Source organism: Meriones unguiculatus, chromosome X (assembly GCF_030254825.1).
Source record: "Meriones unguiculatus strain TT.TT164.6M chromosome X, Bangor_MerUng_6.1, whole genome shotgun sequence".
Classification (NCBI taxonomy): Eukaryota; Metazoa; Chordata; class Mammalia; order Rodentia; family Muridae; genus Meriones; species Meriones unguiculatus.
In genome coordinates this window covers 136491385-136506325 of record NC_083369.1, presented here as the reverse complement: position 1 = coordinate 136506325, position 14941 = coordinate 136491385, and the positions used below count along the sequence as shown (strand labels likewise).

Here is a 14941-nt window from a genome sequence, read left to right as displayed (position 1 = left end):
GTGTCTTCACCTTTGGTAGTTGTTAACATTTTGATGATAATCTCCACTTGTAATTCTTCAGAAGTATGAACACTAAAAGATAGCTAAAGCTCAATGCAGTGGCACACACTTGCAATCCCGGCAGTTGGGAGGTGGAGGCAGGAGTATCAGAAGTCTAAGAGCAGCTTCTGTTACAGAGTCCAACCTGAGCTACCTGATAGGTTGTTCAAAAAAATAAAAATGATAACCAAATTTGTCAAATATAATAGTTGAGTGTGGTGATTGGTACCTATAATCCTAGTACTTGAGAGACTGAGACAAAAGGATTCCTGTGAGTTCCAGGCCAGCCGGGACTATAGAGTGAAACACTGTCTCAAAACACACACTTCCTGTCTCTGTCTGTTTCTGTTTCTCCCTGTCTCTTATCTGTGTGTCTCTCGCTGTCTCTGTCTCTCTCTCACATACACACAATCTCAGATATAAAAACAAACCACAGTTACCAACAGGTTGCTATAAGAGCAACTTGCATATCACGTCCTGCTTGTGTTCCAATGGCACATATCGGCCAAAGAGCAAATGCATTTGACAAGACAAATGAAAGAAAGCAGGGCATGGTGGCACAAGCCTTTAATCCTAGCACTTGGCAGGCAAAGGCAGACATATTTTTGTGAGTTCAAGGCTAGAATGTTTTACACAGTGAGTTCCAAGACAGCCAGGGATACACAGTGAGACTTTATAATAATAATTAAAAAAGACAGATGAAATACTCTGAAACCAATAAATGCACACCTAACTTTTGACTGCCATTTTGAGATGGGCAGGTCCAAATGATGGTAAGTAGCTAAGAGTGGGACCAATACTGAAAGATGAGACAATTTAACAATTTGAACAAAAGGGGGCATTGTTAAATAAAATTCACAAGATCTTCTTGTTGTAGGTTAAGCTCCTCTATTAGGCCCAAACAAGGGGAAAAAAAAATCAAGATTGGGCACTAACATTAAACTTCCATGTCACCAAAGGGAAACTAAACTGTTTATCTGACTTTCTAAGAAACAGAGATTAGAGAGATTTAACAGCTAATAAAGAGTCCTCTGCCTTAATCCTGTCACAAGAAAGGGTAACCTCAGGTAACTTGATGTTATTTGGGTATTGGTTTTTGTTTTTATTGTTTTGTCTCCCTGTCTTTGCTTTACAAGAACAGGAATTTTGAAATGTTGTTACAGAAAATAAAGGGGGAAAAAAAAACACAGAAATATATATATATATATATATGTATATGTATTATTAAGTGCAGTGTTCCAAAATAATGTAGTTAAATGTATGTAATATATAAGCATTATTAAGTGCAGTGTTCTAAAATAATGTAGTTAAATGTATATCTATATATATAAGCATTATTAAGTGCAGTATTCTAAAATAATCTAGTTAAAATTTTAAGCTAATATGCATTAAAGCAAGATGCTGCCTAAATATGAACATCTTAGGGGGTGACTTGGCTGGCTGTTGGCTTGGGCTTCACTTGCATATTGAGCACATAATCATGGCGGAAGGATGAGCGGACAGTGCGATTCATCAGTGGCTGAAGTGGCCGGAAGTTGTCCACCATTCTTTTCTCTTTCTCTCCCTCAGAAGTGAAGAGCAGGGTCCGAAACTGCTCAAGCTAAAAATAGAAGACATTAAGAATATCAATCAAAAACCAGCTTTAGTATATGGATAAATTATTTTCATTTTCTTTGTTTTGAGACAAATGTCTAACTCATTATGTAGACCAGGTTAGCTTCAAACTCCCAGAGATCCACCTGCTTCCTGTCTTCTAAATGCTGTGATTACAGACATGCACCCCCACACTTATATAATTTTACATCACTTTGTCTCAAATTGAATTCAGAAATAGAAGTTATTTCTGAGAGAGATGTCTTTACCCCTTACTAAGGAGTTAAATACCATGTTGTTGGCATGGTTGTGTGACAGCAGCAGGAAGTGATGAAAGCAGCCAAGCTTTTAGGATCTGAAGTTTAGGGACAAAGGTCCTGATCCCCACATATTAGCTGTTTGCCATAGGTGAGTTACATCGTCTCTTTCATTCTGAGGTATGTCAGTGGAGAAAAAAGACCCTTTTTACTGCGGGCACTTTTTCAAATGCACACGCATTTTCACAGGGTTCCTCTGGAAGGATTTCCCATTCTCTACCAACCCTTTGCACTGTGGGGACCCAAGATAGGCAAGATGTTTCCTCTCAAGAGCCTGATGAGGGCCTTGAACTGTAACACTGTTCTCAGTGAGCATAGGCTTTTGCTTTCCAGGGCTCTATCTCCAGGAAGGCTGGGGTCCTGCTGGGCAAGAGGGGGTGTTTCAGTCATTGCCAGGACTCATGCCACAGGTACACACAGCTTCACTCCCCACCCCTGTTCCAGACAGTGGCAATTTCATCTTTCATTATTAGTCTCGCCTTGGCAGCATTGAGCAGACAGATGGGGAATGTGGGTGCCTGAGCAAACAGGCTTGCTTTGCAGTGTTCCTATTCATTTTCAGGAAAGCAACTCTAAAAAAACATAAACAGCTTTTAAAAGAGTCAGACCCAGAAATATGGCTACTCCCATCAATGAGGCTGAAAATGCTCCAAACTAAACTCTGTGCAGAATCTGAGGTACATCTGCACCACTGAGGGGGAAGATCTTCAACACCCTTGGTGTGGCCTTGGGGACACAAGCCTATGGGAGCAGCCAGTGGGTACCTGAGGAGATGGCATGTTTTTTGGTTAACATAGGAGGCTTTGAGCAAACCCACTTGGTTTGGAGTCCGTCCCCACTCATCTTATTTAAAGACCCTGGAGCATTGTCCTGAGTCCTGTGTCACAGAGGAAATGGATCTTATGTGACACTCTGATAAACAAATACATCAACGTGTCAATTATCTTTATACAATACTGAGCAACAATCATATGCATTGGGGTTAAGCATGAGTGGCCTAGGAAATGCTGAACCATGGCCTCACACTTAGTTCTCTGCTGTCTGTTAGTTCTGCTTTGGTAGGGTGGTGACTCATGAGAGAACAAGTTATTTCCATAACTAATTAATCTTCTCATGAGAGAGCTTTCTTATCCTTGGGAATGGCACAGCAGTGGAGAAGGAAAAGATTATTATGAAACAAGGCCTGCCAGAAGCTGTTCTTCTGAGCAGCATGTTCTTACCCAGTCAACTAAAGCATCCCCACTGCTCTAGGCCAGTGTTGTACAAACAGTGCTACACAGAACACTGGTCCCCTGAGTTAATCTCTGAAAGCAGTTTTGTGCCTAAATATGATGTGTAAGCCCAGCAAAATGCAGCCCACTGATGGAGACTCAGAATGCGTGCACACAGACTCTGAGAAGCTTCACTGTGGAGAGGTTCACTATTCCCCACATGCATGAGACTGCGTCTGCACTTACACAGAACACCTTGCTTATTCCAGAGGCCAAAGACCTCCACAGTCCTGTCGGCCTGGGTTTCCCTCTGTAACTCACAACTCCCTGTGGACTACTGTGAAGGTCAAACCTGCCTATGACCTGTCCCTGACTGCGTTTGTTCTTTGTGGCTTTAAGTCATTTAACACTATGCACTCAACCTGGTGTTTTACTGCATTTTGTTTGTCCTGATCAAACTGCTTGGCCTGTTCAAGTTTAACCTGCTTCTGACAGAATACTGTAACCAACTTTACATGCTTTGGGTTGCCCATGGAATCATCTTTTACAAACCTAAGTTAATGCCTAATTTTAAATTATGTACGCCTCCATGGCCTTAACCCAGGTTTTTGTTGTTGTTGTTGTTGTTGTGTGTGTGAGTGTGTGTATGTGTGTGACAATCATTTGCTAAAAGCAAACAACAGGCAGGTTGAAGGCAACCTTAAAACAAATATCCCATACATGCTGTTAATATGTGTTTGTAGGTTGATAATCTGTGTTCAGTTGGGGGTGTTATTCTGGGTTAGTTGGGGTCAGTAAAGCAGCCTCCCTTGTAAGACTCTGTTATATTTCTGTCTCATTTCTTTCCCTTGTCATGTTTTCTGTTCTGTTCAATAAACACAGAGCAAATATATATACATATACATATATATACATATACATATATATATATATATATATATATATATATATGCACTGGATGCTCTTCCAGCAGTCCTAAATTCAATTCCAAGAACGCACATGGCAACTCACAACCATTTATAACCATAGTCCCATGGTGGTCTGATGCCCTCTTCTGGTGTACAGATAAACATATAGATGAATACATAAATGAATAAACATTGAAAAAGCAAACAACAACAAAAAACTCGTCCAGACTCAGTTGGACTCCCTGGCAGCCATTATATTACAAAATAGATGGAGATTAATGTTGGGATTCAGACCCAGGACAAGTGGCTGAGATGCCTATTTAATATACTAAAAGTGGACTTTGTCTCCAGGTTCTCCTAGCATCCCTCAGTCCCTACCTATTACAGGGCATGGCTGGTATACCCTGCCCAGGGGCTGGGCATCCCCTTTCCCAGAAGCTCTTCCCTATACAGTCTAGACATTTTGGTCTCTTTCTCTCTGCATTTTTTTTTCTCTCTCTCTGTAAGTGGGCTATCTCTCTCTGCCCACCCCCTTTTGTCTCCCTCTGTATGGTGACTTCTCTGACTTCCTCCTGTGAGATCCATGAACCTACCTGAGAGCTTCCCCCAATAAGCCAGCCTTTATATACTCTAATTTGGCTTGACTTAGCTCATTTTGCTGGTGAAAGAATACCTATGAATTAGATGGCATTATGGCAGAGATGGTAGGAATCTGTGCTATACTAGTGGAGGAATATTGTTTCTACATGAATTTATCAGGTGTCATAAAGGAGAGGATAGGAGCTCCACAAGGAGAGCAACAGTACCAAAATATCTGGGCATAGAGGTCTTTTCTGAGACTGATACTTCAACCAAGGACCATGCATGGAGATAACCTAGAACCCCTGCTCAGATGTACCCATGGCAGCACAGGATCCAAGTGGGTAATGGGAACAGGGGCTTTCTCTGACTTGAACTAAGTGGCTGTCTCTTTGACTACCTCCCCCTGAGGGGGGAGCAGCCTTGCCAGGCCACAGAGGAAGACAATGCAGCCAGTCCTGATGAGACCTGATAAAGGTCAGATGGTAGGGGAGGAGGACCTCCCCTATCAGTGGATTTGGAGAGGGGCATGGGAGAAGATGAGAGAGGGAGGGTGAGATTGGGAGGGAATGAGGGAGGGGGCTACAGCTGGGATACAAAGTAAATAACCTGTGATTAATATAAAAAATAAATTAAGAAAAAGAATTGATAGTCCTATCACACTTCTTTCTGTGCTTCAGGGTCTGGAATGTCAGAGGGCCTGGATGTAAAAACAGGGCTCCCATGAAATTGCAGATGAGCTTGCTCATCCTTATCAGTCAGGGGCAACCTGACTGATAAGGGAAGAACTATTTGCTCTGATAGCCTATCTCCTAGGATAATATGCTCCAGCAAAGAAATTCAGGAAGGAGATTTGTAGAGCACATCTAGCCCCCTGAAGCCACATCAGCTTCCTTACTCCCAAGCCCACTACCCATCTCCATGAAGGGTTCTAGCTAGCTTTTTCTCTCCACAGAACCTCTATCCTATGGGAGAGTGCCTGCCTTTCACTGTTTGAAATAAGCAATGTCCTCTGTGGAGGTCAGGCTCTGGTCCCTTTCCAGCCTTCTGTTTCATTATTCTGCGTGTTTCAAAATCTAACACTTTCCCTCTTCCTAGCTACTTTCGTGTCTTTTAAAACATTATATGACCCAGTGAGTTTTATTAGGGTCACTTACAGGAGGATAGGCACCTTACTAGTGGCTGTGCTACTTAGGAAAATGTATTTCCCTCCCCCAGTTAAATACTGACTGTGTAGAAATCCTCAGGTAACATTTTTTAAATTACTGACTTATGTATGTGTACTGGTTATTTGTTGTCATCTTGACTAAACCTAGAGTCAGATTAGCATATAGGCAAGTTTGTTTGGGATATTTTCTTAACTAATAATTTATTTGGGTGGGCCCAGATCACTGTGGGCAGTGCCACCTCTAGTTAAGTGGTCCTGGCTTGTATAAGAAAGCAGGCTGAGCAAGCCACAGAGAGTAAGCCAGCAAGCAGCGCCCCTCCATGGCCTCTGCATGTGTGCGCTCTCTTTCTCTCTTTCTCTTTCTCCCTCTCTCAAATTTGTTTTATGTATATGAGTGCTCTATCTTCATTCACATCTGCATGCCAGAAAAGGACATAAGATCCCAGAATAGCTGGTTGTGAGCCAAAATGTAGTTGGGAGAACAGGCAGTACTCTTAACCACTGAGCCATCTCTCCAGTCCCTCCCTGACTTCTGTTAATGAGGAACTGTAAGCTATAAAAACATAATAAACCCTTCCCTGTCCAAGTTGTTCTCAGTTACGGTGTTTACCACCAAAAAAATAAAAAAAAAAGCAAACTAGGATACTATGTTAAAATTTTATAGAAAATTTCTTACATAAGCAACTGACCCTCTGGTTTACCTTTCAGGGTTACATCATTTTTTAATTATAATTTTATAATTTATTCACTTTGTATTTCCCTCCCTTGGTTATATCAATTTTTAATTATGAATGATAAACTAGGTCTGGTGGTGCATGCCTTTAATCCTAGCACTTTACACAGAGAAACCCTGTCTCAGAAAAAAAAAAAAAACATATGAAGTATAGTAGTATGATCAACTGAATATGTAGGTAACAGAGGCCAAGTTTATGAGCAGTCAGCCCAGCTCTGCGCTTTCTTATTTCTCTGTAATTCCTGTGTGTCAGTTTCCTCATAAAGAAAGTGTTTGGATGTAGGCTAATAAACCACTTGAGTTTCTTCAGACCTCTGGTTTTCTTTTATACTTAAAAGAGTGCCATTCATGTTGCACTATGAAAGGGTTTCCCTATGCTGAACTTTTATGATGCCTTCCTGTTTTGCAGTGTGTGGGTGCTCTCAGAAGCCAGACAAAGAATGGCTTCTGTTTTGCAGTGCCAAGTGTTAAATGTGGGGCCCTGTGTATGCTGGATAAGCAGTTTACCACTGAGCTGTATTGCTAGTTCCAACCAATTACACTGTTTTTGCACATTTTATCTATTGAGAATATGTTCTCCTATAAAGTTTGACTGCTAAACCCAACTCCCATTTTACCACCAACCATCACCCTTACCACATTTTATAGAATGTCTTATCCATTTTCCTCATTGAGTTGAGAAGCTACCCTCATCATAAAGTAAATTCTTATATGTAGTTGAACACATTTTTGAAGCTACTACTTTCTTCTTGCAAAGTCTAATCTTGTCTATCAGTTAGACTGGAGGTGTGCTGGTATCTGGTTAATTGTTATTTCTAAGTGTGTCTGGGAGGGTGTTTCCCTGAAAAGATTAGGATTTGAATTGGGAGACTGAGTAAAACAGATGGTTTTCTTTTTTGAAGTCTAAGCCACTGAGGAGAGCCTGAATAGGACAAAAAAGCGAAAGGTTCACTTTGCTCTCTGCTGACTATTTTGTGTTTTGTTTTGAGAAAGAATCTTACATAGCCTAGGCTGGCCTTGAAATGCTTTTTAACTAATGGTGGCTTTGGATACCTGATCTTCCAGTGGCTACCTCCAAAGTGCTGGTATTATAGGCTGTACTACCATACCCAGTTTGCATGGAATTAAAGAACTTACTGTTCTGTTTGTTTGTTTTCAAGACAGGGTTTCTCTGTGTAGCACTGACTGTCCTGGGCTCACTTTGTAGACCAGGCTGATCTGCCTGCCTCTGCCTCCCAAAGTGCTGGGATTACACACATGCACCACCTTGGTGGGCTTGAGAACCTACTGTTTTGGATTAAGTTCCTGCAGTAGGTCCCAATAGACCAACATAAAAACCAAGATGGAGGAGTTGGGTTTAAGGGTGGTTCCTCAATCCCAGCACTTGGGAGACAGAGGCAAGCAGATCTTTGAGAGTTGAGACCTGCCTAGTCTACATAGGGACTTTCATGTCAGCCAGGGCTACATACATGATGAGACCCTGTCTCAAAAAAAAATTAAGATGGAGTCACACTAGACTTTCATTTGGGAAACTGAACTGTTTATCTGACTTTCTGAGAAATAGAGATTAGTGAAATTTAGCAGTTAAATCCCAAACACATCATTTCAATTGGCATTGTAATGAACATTTCTCTTCCTTAATCCTGTCATAAGAAAGGAGTAAGCTGTTCTTGGGTTGTGGGTTATTTGCCTATTTTTTTGTCTCCCTTCTGTGCTTTACAAGGTTCACCATGTCTGCCTTGACTGCGTTTGAACTGAGCCATCAATCTGCCTCTACACTGGGAGCGCCTAGTTCTCACTGGGAGTTCTAGTTTAAAGTCAAAACTAGAACACACACCATTGGCTTTCCAGCTATCAGGCCTTTGATCTCACCCCTCGGGTGACCTTCAGATCCCAGTCTAATTCATTCCCATTTCCCTTCATTTTTCCCTTCCTTCTTCCCTCCTTCCCTCTCCTCTCCTCCCCCCTCTCTCTCATCTCTCCCTCTCTCTCTATCTCCCTCTCCTTTCTGCCCCCTCTCCTGCTCTTGCCCTCTTCCTATTTCTCTTTTTCTCTTTCCCTCCTCTGCCTCTCTCTCTCTCTCTCTCTCTCTCTCTCTCTCTCTCTCATTAGCTTTGTTTCTGTTTCTAAAAACGTCTCTTTATTGTTCTTGTTATTCCTGTGCCAGTACCATGGCATTCAGTTCTTGAAGCTTTATAGCTTCTGTGAATCTAAACACTCCTTCTTTGTTCTTTTAGAAATATCCCTGCTTATTTATGCATCTTAATTTGACTCAGATTTATGTCTGGAGAGATGGTTTAGTGGTTAAAGGTGCTTGATAGTCTTATAGATGATCCAAGTTTGGTTCCCAGTACCCATTCTGAGCAACTTATTAACAGCTTCTAAGTCAAGCTCAATTGGATCTGAGCTTTTTTTTCTGGCTTCTGAGAGCACTCACACATGTGAGTGCACACATATTTTCAGTTATAAACAGAATAAAATGTTGAAGAGGTGGTTCAGTGGTTAAGATCACTTGCTGCTCTTGCAGAGGGCCTTGATAGTCTTACAGAAGATCCAAGTTTGGTTCCCAGTACCCATTCTGAGCAACTCATTAACAGCTTCTAAGTCAAGCTCAGTTGGATCTGAGCTTTTTTTTCTGGCTTCTGAGAGCACTCACACACATGAGTGCACACATATTTTCAGTTAAAAACAGAATACAATGTTGAAGAGATGGTTCAGTGGTTAAGATCACTTGCTGCTCTTGCAGAGGGCCTGAGGTAAGTTCCCAGGACCCACACAGAGGCCCACAACCTTATCTGTAACTCCAGTTACAGGGGATCCAATGCCCTCTTCTGGTTTCCTTGGAGACTAAGCACAGGTGTGGTATATACACATACATATAGGCAAACATTCATATACATAAAATAAAAATCAACAAAATTTAAAAATAAAACTTTTTAAAAAGTAATGTATTTACTTTAAATCCTATTGGCATATTTATTGGAGCTACATTAACTTATGGAGAATAAACAATTAATGAAAAATACAAGTGAAGGAAAACTGACATCCTTAATATGATGTCTTTCTAGCCAGTAATATTATTAAGTTTTCTTCAGTGTCCTAAGTCTGAGTTTTAATATTAACATGTAATATTTAACATGGTAACAGTTACTTCTAGTGGGCATGGTGGAGTATGCCTAGAATCCCATAATTTGGGAGGACAAGGTGAGAAGATCAAGAATTCATCTTTAGCTATACTGTGAGTTAAAGGACAGTGTAGGCTACATGAGACAAAACAAAACAAAAAGCTTCCATATTAAACACAATTATTGGTACTCTGTATCCTTGGTTTCCACATAGATAACAGAAAAAAAACAAAAAACAAAAAACTGATGGTACTTAGGAGGCTGAATTGTAATTTCAAGGCCAGCTTGGTCTACATAGCGAATTCTAGGCCATTCAGGAAACTGCTTCTATTGAGAAGGTACAGATTCTTCTTGTATTTAGTCACTAACCAATACAGTAGGAAAATTATTTACATAGCATTTACACCATATGGCAATATGCTTGTAAGAGTAATATTGATGTGATTTAAAGTATATTGGAAGATGTATAAAAAGTAAGATAGATGTGATTTAAAGTATATTAGAAGATGTGTATAGGCTATATGTAAATGTTAAAATCTTAGGCAATTCTATATTATGGACGTGAGCCTCTGGATGTTTTGTATATTGGGGGTTCTGGAACTAGTCTTCCACAGCTACCAATGGATGACAGTATTTAATTTAAAAATATATTTTTTTATTTATGAGAGAGAGACAGTAAGAGAGAGAGAGAGAGAGAGTATGCCACTTTTGTATGGTACCTGTGGAGGCCAGAAGAGGATGTTGGATCCCCTGGAGCTGAAGTTATACATGGTTGTGGACTTTCTGACACAAATGCTTGGATTTAAACATTTGTCCTCTGGAAGAACAGCAAGTACTCTTAACTGCTAAGCCACCTTGCTAGCTTCTATATTTACTTTTGAACAAAGATCAATTGGCCATGTTAAGGAAGTCTCTATTTACTTGTATTTTGTTAAATTATTAAGGACAGAATAGATCTGGGTGGTGGACATACAGGCCTTTCATTCTCGCACTCAGGGGCACAGTCAGGAGGATCTCTGAGTTTGAGGCCAGCCTGGTCTACATGGGGAGTTCCGGGACAGCCAGGGCTACACACAAAGAAACCCTGTCTTAGAAAACCAAAACAAAATACAACAACAACAAAAGAATAGTAATATCCTTCTGCTTCTGCTATACTGCTGGATTCTGTTTCTAATATTTTATTTTACCTTTTGTTCCCTTGTGTATCAGTCTACAGTTCACTTTGGTAGGGGCATCACTGGCGTTGTCAGTTATCTTGGCTTCATAAAAAGAGCTTGGAAGGTTTTGTTTATTTCTTGTGACAGTGCTTTGAAATCAATATATATCCCTCACAGCAACTATGAGAAAATATTAGAAATTATTGGTTTGACGTGTGTGTGTTTAGAGTGGGGGTGACTGGGAATTGAACCTGGGACTAAGCTAGATCCCCAGCCCATGAGCAAATATTATTGCACTTTAGTTGTAAACTAAACAAGACTTTGTGTATATGTATAGTAATTAATATCTCAACTGATTTGCTAAAGAATAGACCATAGGTTTATTATTTATTATGAAGAAATATTAATATTTCTTTACAATCATTGTTAGAATCTCTTTCTCCTGGGCTACTATTGCAAATTTCCTTTAAGTATTATAAATGCTTGGGATATCTCTATATTTCACTCTTCCCTTCACCTGGGTCTTGATTTTAAGTAGAGATTCACAGTTGGAAAGAAAGCACACAATTCATAAGCAAATATTGAAGCAAATACTGTATGCCTTCTGTGCCTTAAGTCTTTTTCCTGATTAAATCTGGGAATATAATCCCAAATGCTTGCATAGTGTGTGCAAGGCCCTGAGTTCAATCTCTACCACCACAAAATAATAAAACAAGCACAAAAATAGTTCATTTGAAGTTCTAGGCCAGCCTAGGTTGCATGAGACCCTACTTCCCTCCTCAACCCCCCAAAAAAGAGCAAACAAACAAACAAGAATGATGTCAAGATTTGATGCCAGCTTGACCAGGCAGACTAGCACTTCCACAGATGGAAAATGGATGAGGAATACCTGATCATGGTCAACCTCTACTGGCTCCTTCTTAATGATCCAGGTAACAGACTCTGAGAGGGGCGGAGTAGTGAGAGACCCAGAGTAGGTCCAGTAATCTGGGCAAGTAGGCATCAGACAGGAGGGGTCAAATGAGCCAAACTCCACCAGGGTGTCCTGTCCAAGAGAAGGAGTTACTGAGTTATTAATTATTGGTGAAAGTCACTCATGTATCAGAGGGTGAGGCAGTGGCTCTACTGGAGTGTCCAGGGACCAACAGTGGTCCAAGGGAAGTTAAGGGACCCTAGGCAGCTTCTGAAACAATCATCACTACTTAACACAAAATCACACTGTGTATTTCTGAAAGTTTTCTCTGAGAAAACAGCAAAAATAATTTTTTTCTTCTTCAATTTTCTTGGGGAGGGAGTATTAGGTAGTGGCTGTTCATAAACAGAGAGGCTTCACTTCTTCAAGAGAAACTAACACAGATTTGTCCTTTTAAAACTAGTACAGAGCTGAGGGTGTAGCTCACTGGTACACAGCTTGCCTAGCATTCTCGAAGCCTTGAGTTCCATCCCCAGCATTGCAATGAAAAAGAAAGGGAGGGAAGGAAAAGACTGAAAAAAGGAAGTGAATGTCAAGATCCTAGACTAAGGAAAAAGAAAAAAAGAAGGAGACAGGAAATAAGGGAGAGAGGGTAATAAAAAAGACAGAGCTTCTTTGATCACCTCCCCCTGAGGGGAGAGCAGCCTTACCAGGCCATAGTAGAGGACAATGCAGCCACTTTTGATGTGAACTGATGGACTAAGATCAGAAAGGAGAGGAGAACCTCCCCTATCAGTAGACTTGGGGAGAGGCATGCATGCAGAAAGGGGAGGGAGGGTGGGATCGGGAGGGGAGGAGGGAGGGGCTTATGGGGGGATACAAAATGAATAAAGTGTAATTAATATAAAAAAAAGACAGAGCTTTATATACTATACTGATTTCTGGGAAGCAGCCCCTCTGGGATTCTGAACGTTGAAGAATTCATCTTGGGAGTTAGACAAAGGAGATGGGGTTCTTCACTTCTTAGACACGTTAAATCCATATAAAACTTTTCTCCCTGCCTACTTGTGGGAGGTAGCTAGAGAAAATAAGACTGCTCTGTGTGTTCATTCAAAGATGGAGAAGGAGCTGGTGTCAGGAACCCTGCGGATTCCTTAGTTAGCAAGTACTCAGCAAAAGCAGAAAGACACCCCCCCCCCCCCCAGGCAACTGCTCCTGTGCCCTGCAATGTATTAAGTAAGGGATAATCATCATCAATACACCATCATCCACAGCCAGTCTCCTCCTGCAACGCTGTTGAAAGAGACCTGAATAAAGTTCATTTAATTTGTCTCTCTGTTTCAAAGTGTATTGTCTACGCCGAGATTTAAATACAAAATACACTTCAAGTGATGTAAGGGGGGAAATTACCTTGTGCTTAATTGATGGCAAAGTGTCTACCAATTTCTGTAGTTCTTTATGATGTTTACCTAGCTAAAAAAAATAATAATAAAGAAGAAATATTACATACAATGGCCATCTCGCTGTAGAAATTCAAATAGAATGTGAATCAAAATTAACCACAAACAAGCTACACAACGGAAACTAGATTTCAGATGGTAAGTACAAATATTATAAATACCACTAAATTAAACTAGATTCAGAACAAAATGAACAGGTCATTTGCTGACAAGACCATCGTGCCTATAGAGAAAGGTGCCTCCTGCTCCCATTACAATTTCTTGCACTGAATTTTAAGTTGATGAAACTATAAATTACCCTGTATTTTCGCTAAGCCCCCTCCCCCAAGACAGGGTCTTATCTGGTACCTGGGCTGGTCTCAAACTCTTGATCCTCTTCTCTCAACCTCCCGAACAAAGCACATTTCAAATGCTCACATACCCCAGATGGCTTATTTCTACTTGATTTGGCTGTGTATGCTTTAGAGATTGGTTTTACTTTTTTATTTTTCTGCGTGTATGTGTGTCCGTGTGGGGATATGTGTATATGTGGGCAGATGCTCATGGAGGTCAGAGAGGGAGCTGGAGCCACTGAAGCTGCAGTTGCAGGCAGTTGTAAGCAGCCTGATGTTCGTGCTGAGAAGTATCAGTCTTCCACAAGAGCAGCAAGCACTCTAAACTGCTGAACTGCTCTAGTCTCTAGACTACATTTTTATACCTTTTAAAATTTATTCAAAATATTTTTTCATTTTAACCACTGTTTATTTTCACCATATATATGTAAAACATGTATATATACATACATATATCTATAGTAAGAGAGAATCTCATATATTCTTGGCTTGCCCATGTTTCCTGAGTACTAAAATCAAAGCTGTATGCCACCATACTTGGCCTAGTACTAATATTCTTCTTCAAATGTTAATAATATATAATAATAAATTTTCTTGTGGGGTTTTCATATATAGAGATAAATATACACATTACATATATATACACACGTGGAAATATCACAAGAAAAAATATAATATACTTATCCATTCCCCTCCTTCCTCCTCCTCTCTCTTATTGATCCCAATGTCCTTTTATGCATTACCCTGGCTGTTCTAGAACTCACTCTGTACACCAGGCTATCCTCAAACTATGAATTTGCTTGCCTCTGCCTCCCAAGTGCTGGGATTAAAGGCATGTGCCACCATGCCTGGCCTAACAGTCATCTTTTTCAAATATTTTTCATTGTTTTAAGTGTGTGTGTGTGTGCGTGTATATGTGTGTGTGTAAGGTTAGTGTGCATATGAATGAAGGCATCCTATATCCCTGAAGCTGCAGTTATAGGCAGGTAAGTTAGTGGACATAGATGCTGGGAAATGAACTGGGGTTCTCCACATGACTAGCACATGTTCTTAACCACTAAGCAATCTCTACAGATTTTTTTTAATTCTATTTTTTTTTCAAATAAGTAACTTGTGATGTCCTATCTTTTATTTTTTAAATTTTACAATAATGTGTCTATTACTTTTTTACGTGTGTTGGTGTTTTGCCTGCATGTATATATGTGTGAGGGTTCTGATCACCTGGAATTGTAGTTACAGACAGTTGTGATTTGCCATGTGGGTGCTAGAAATTGAACCTGAGTCCTCTGAAAGAGCAGTCAGCATTCTTTACCACCGAGCCATCTCTCCAGCCCCATAAAGCTCTATCTTTTTAGTGTAATATTCAATACATCATTTGATCTTGGTAAAGATAGTTTGTTGGTTTG

General features: G+C 40.4%; 1 protein-coding gene across 2 annotated transcripts in view; it reads right to left on the bottom strand.

The window, feature by feature from the left end:
* Positions 1–591: 591 nt before the first annotated feature.
* The window catches only part of Ca5b (carbonic anhydrase 5B), a 55994-nt gene continuing 41644 nt past the window's right edge, over positions 592–14941 (bottom strand). For both annotated transcript variants that reach the window (XM_021663389.2, XM_021663391.2), the window contains 3 exons: positions 13154–13216; positions 11720–11875; positions 592–1639 (listed from right to left, as the gene is read on the bottom strand). In XM_021663389.2, coding sequence (XP_021519064.1) covers positions 1460–1639; positions 11720–11875; positions 13154–13216 — 399 coding nt within the window. In that variant the 3' untranslated portion in view covers positions 592–1459. The remainder of the gene's footprint in view (positions 1640–11719; positions 11876–13153; positions 13217–14941) is intronic.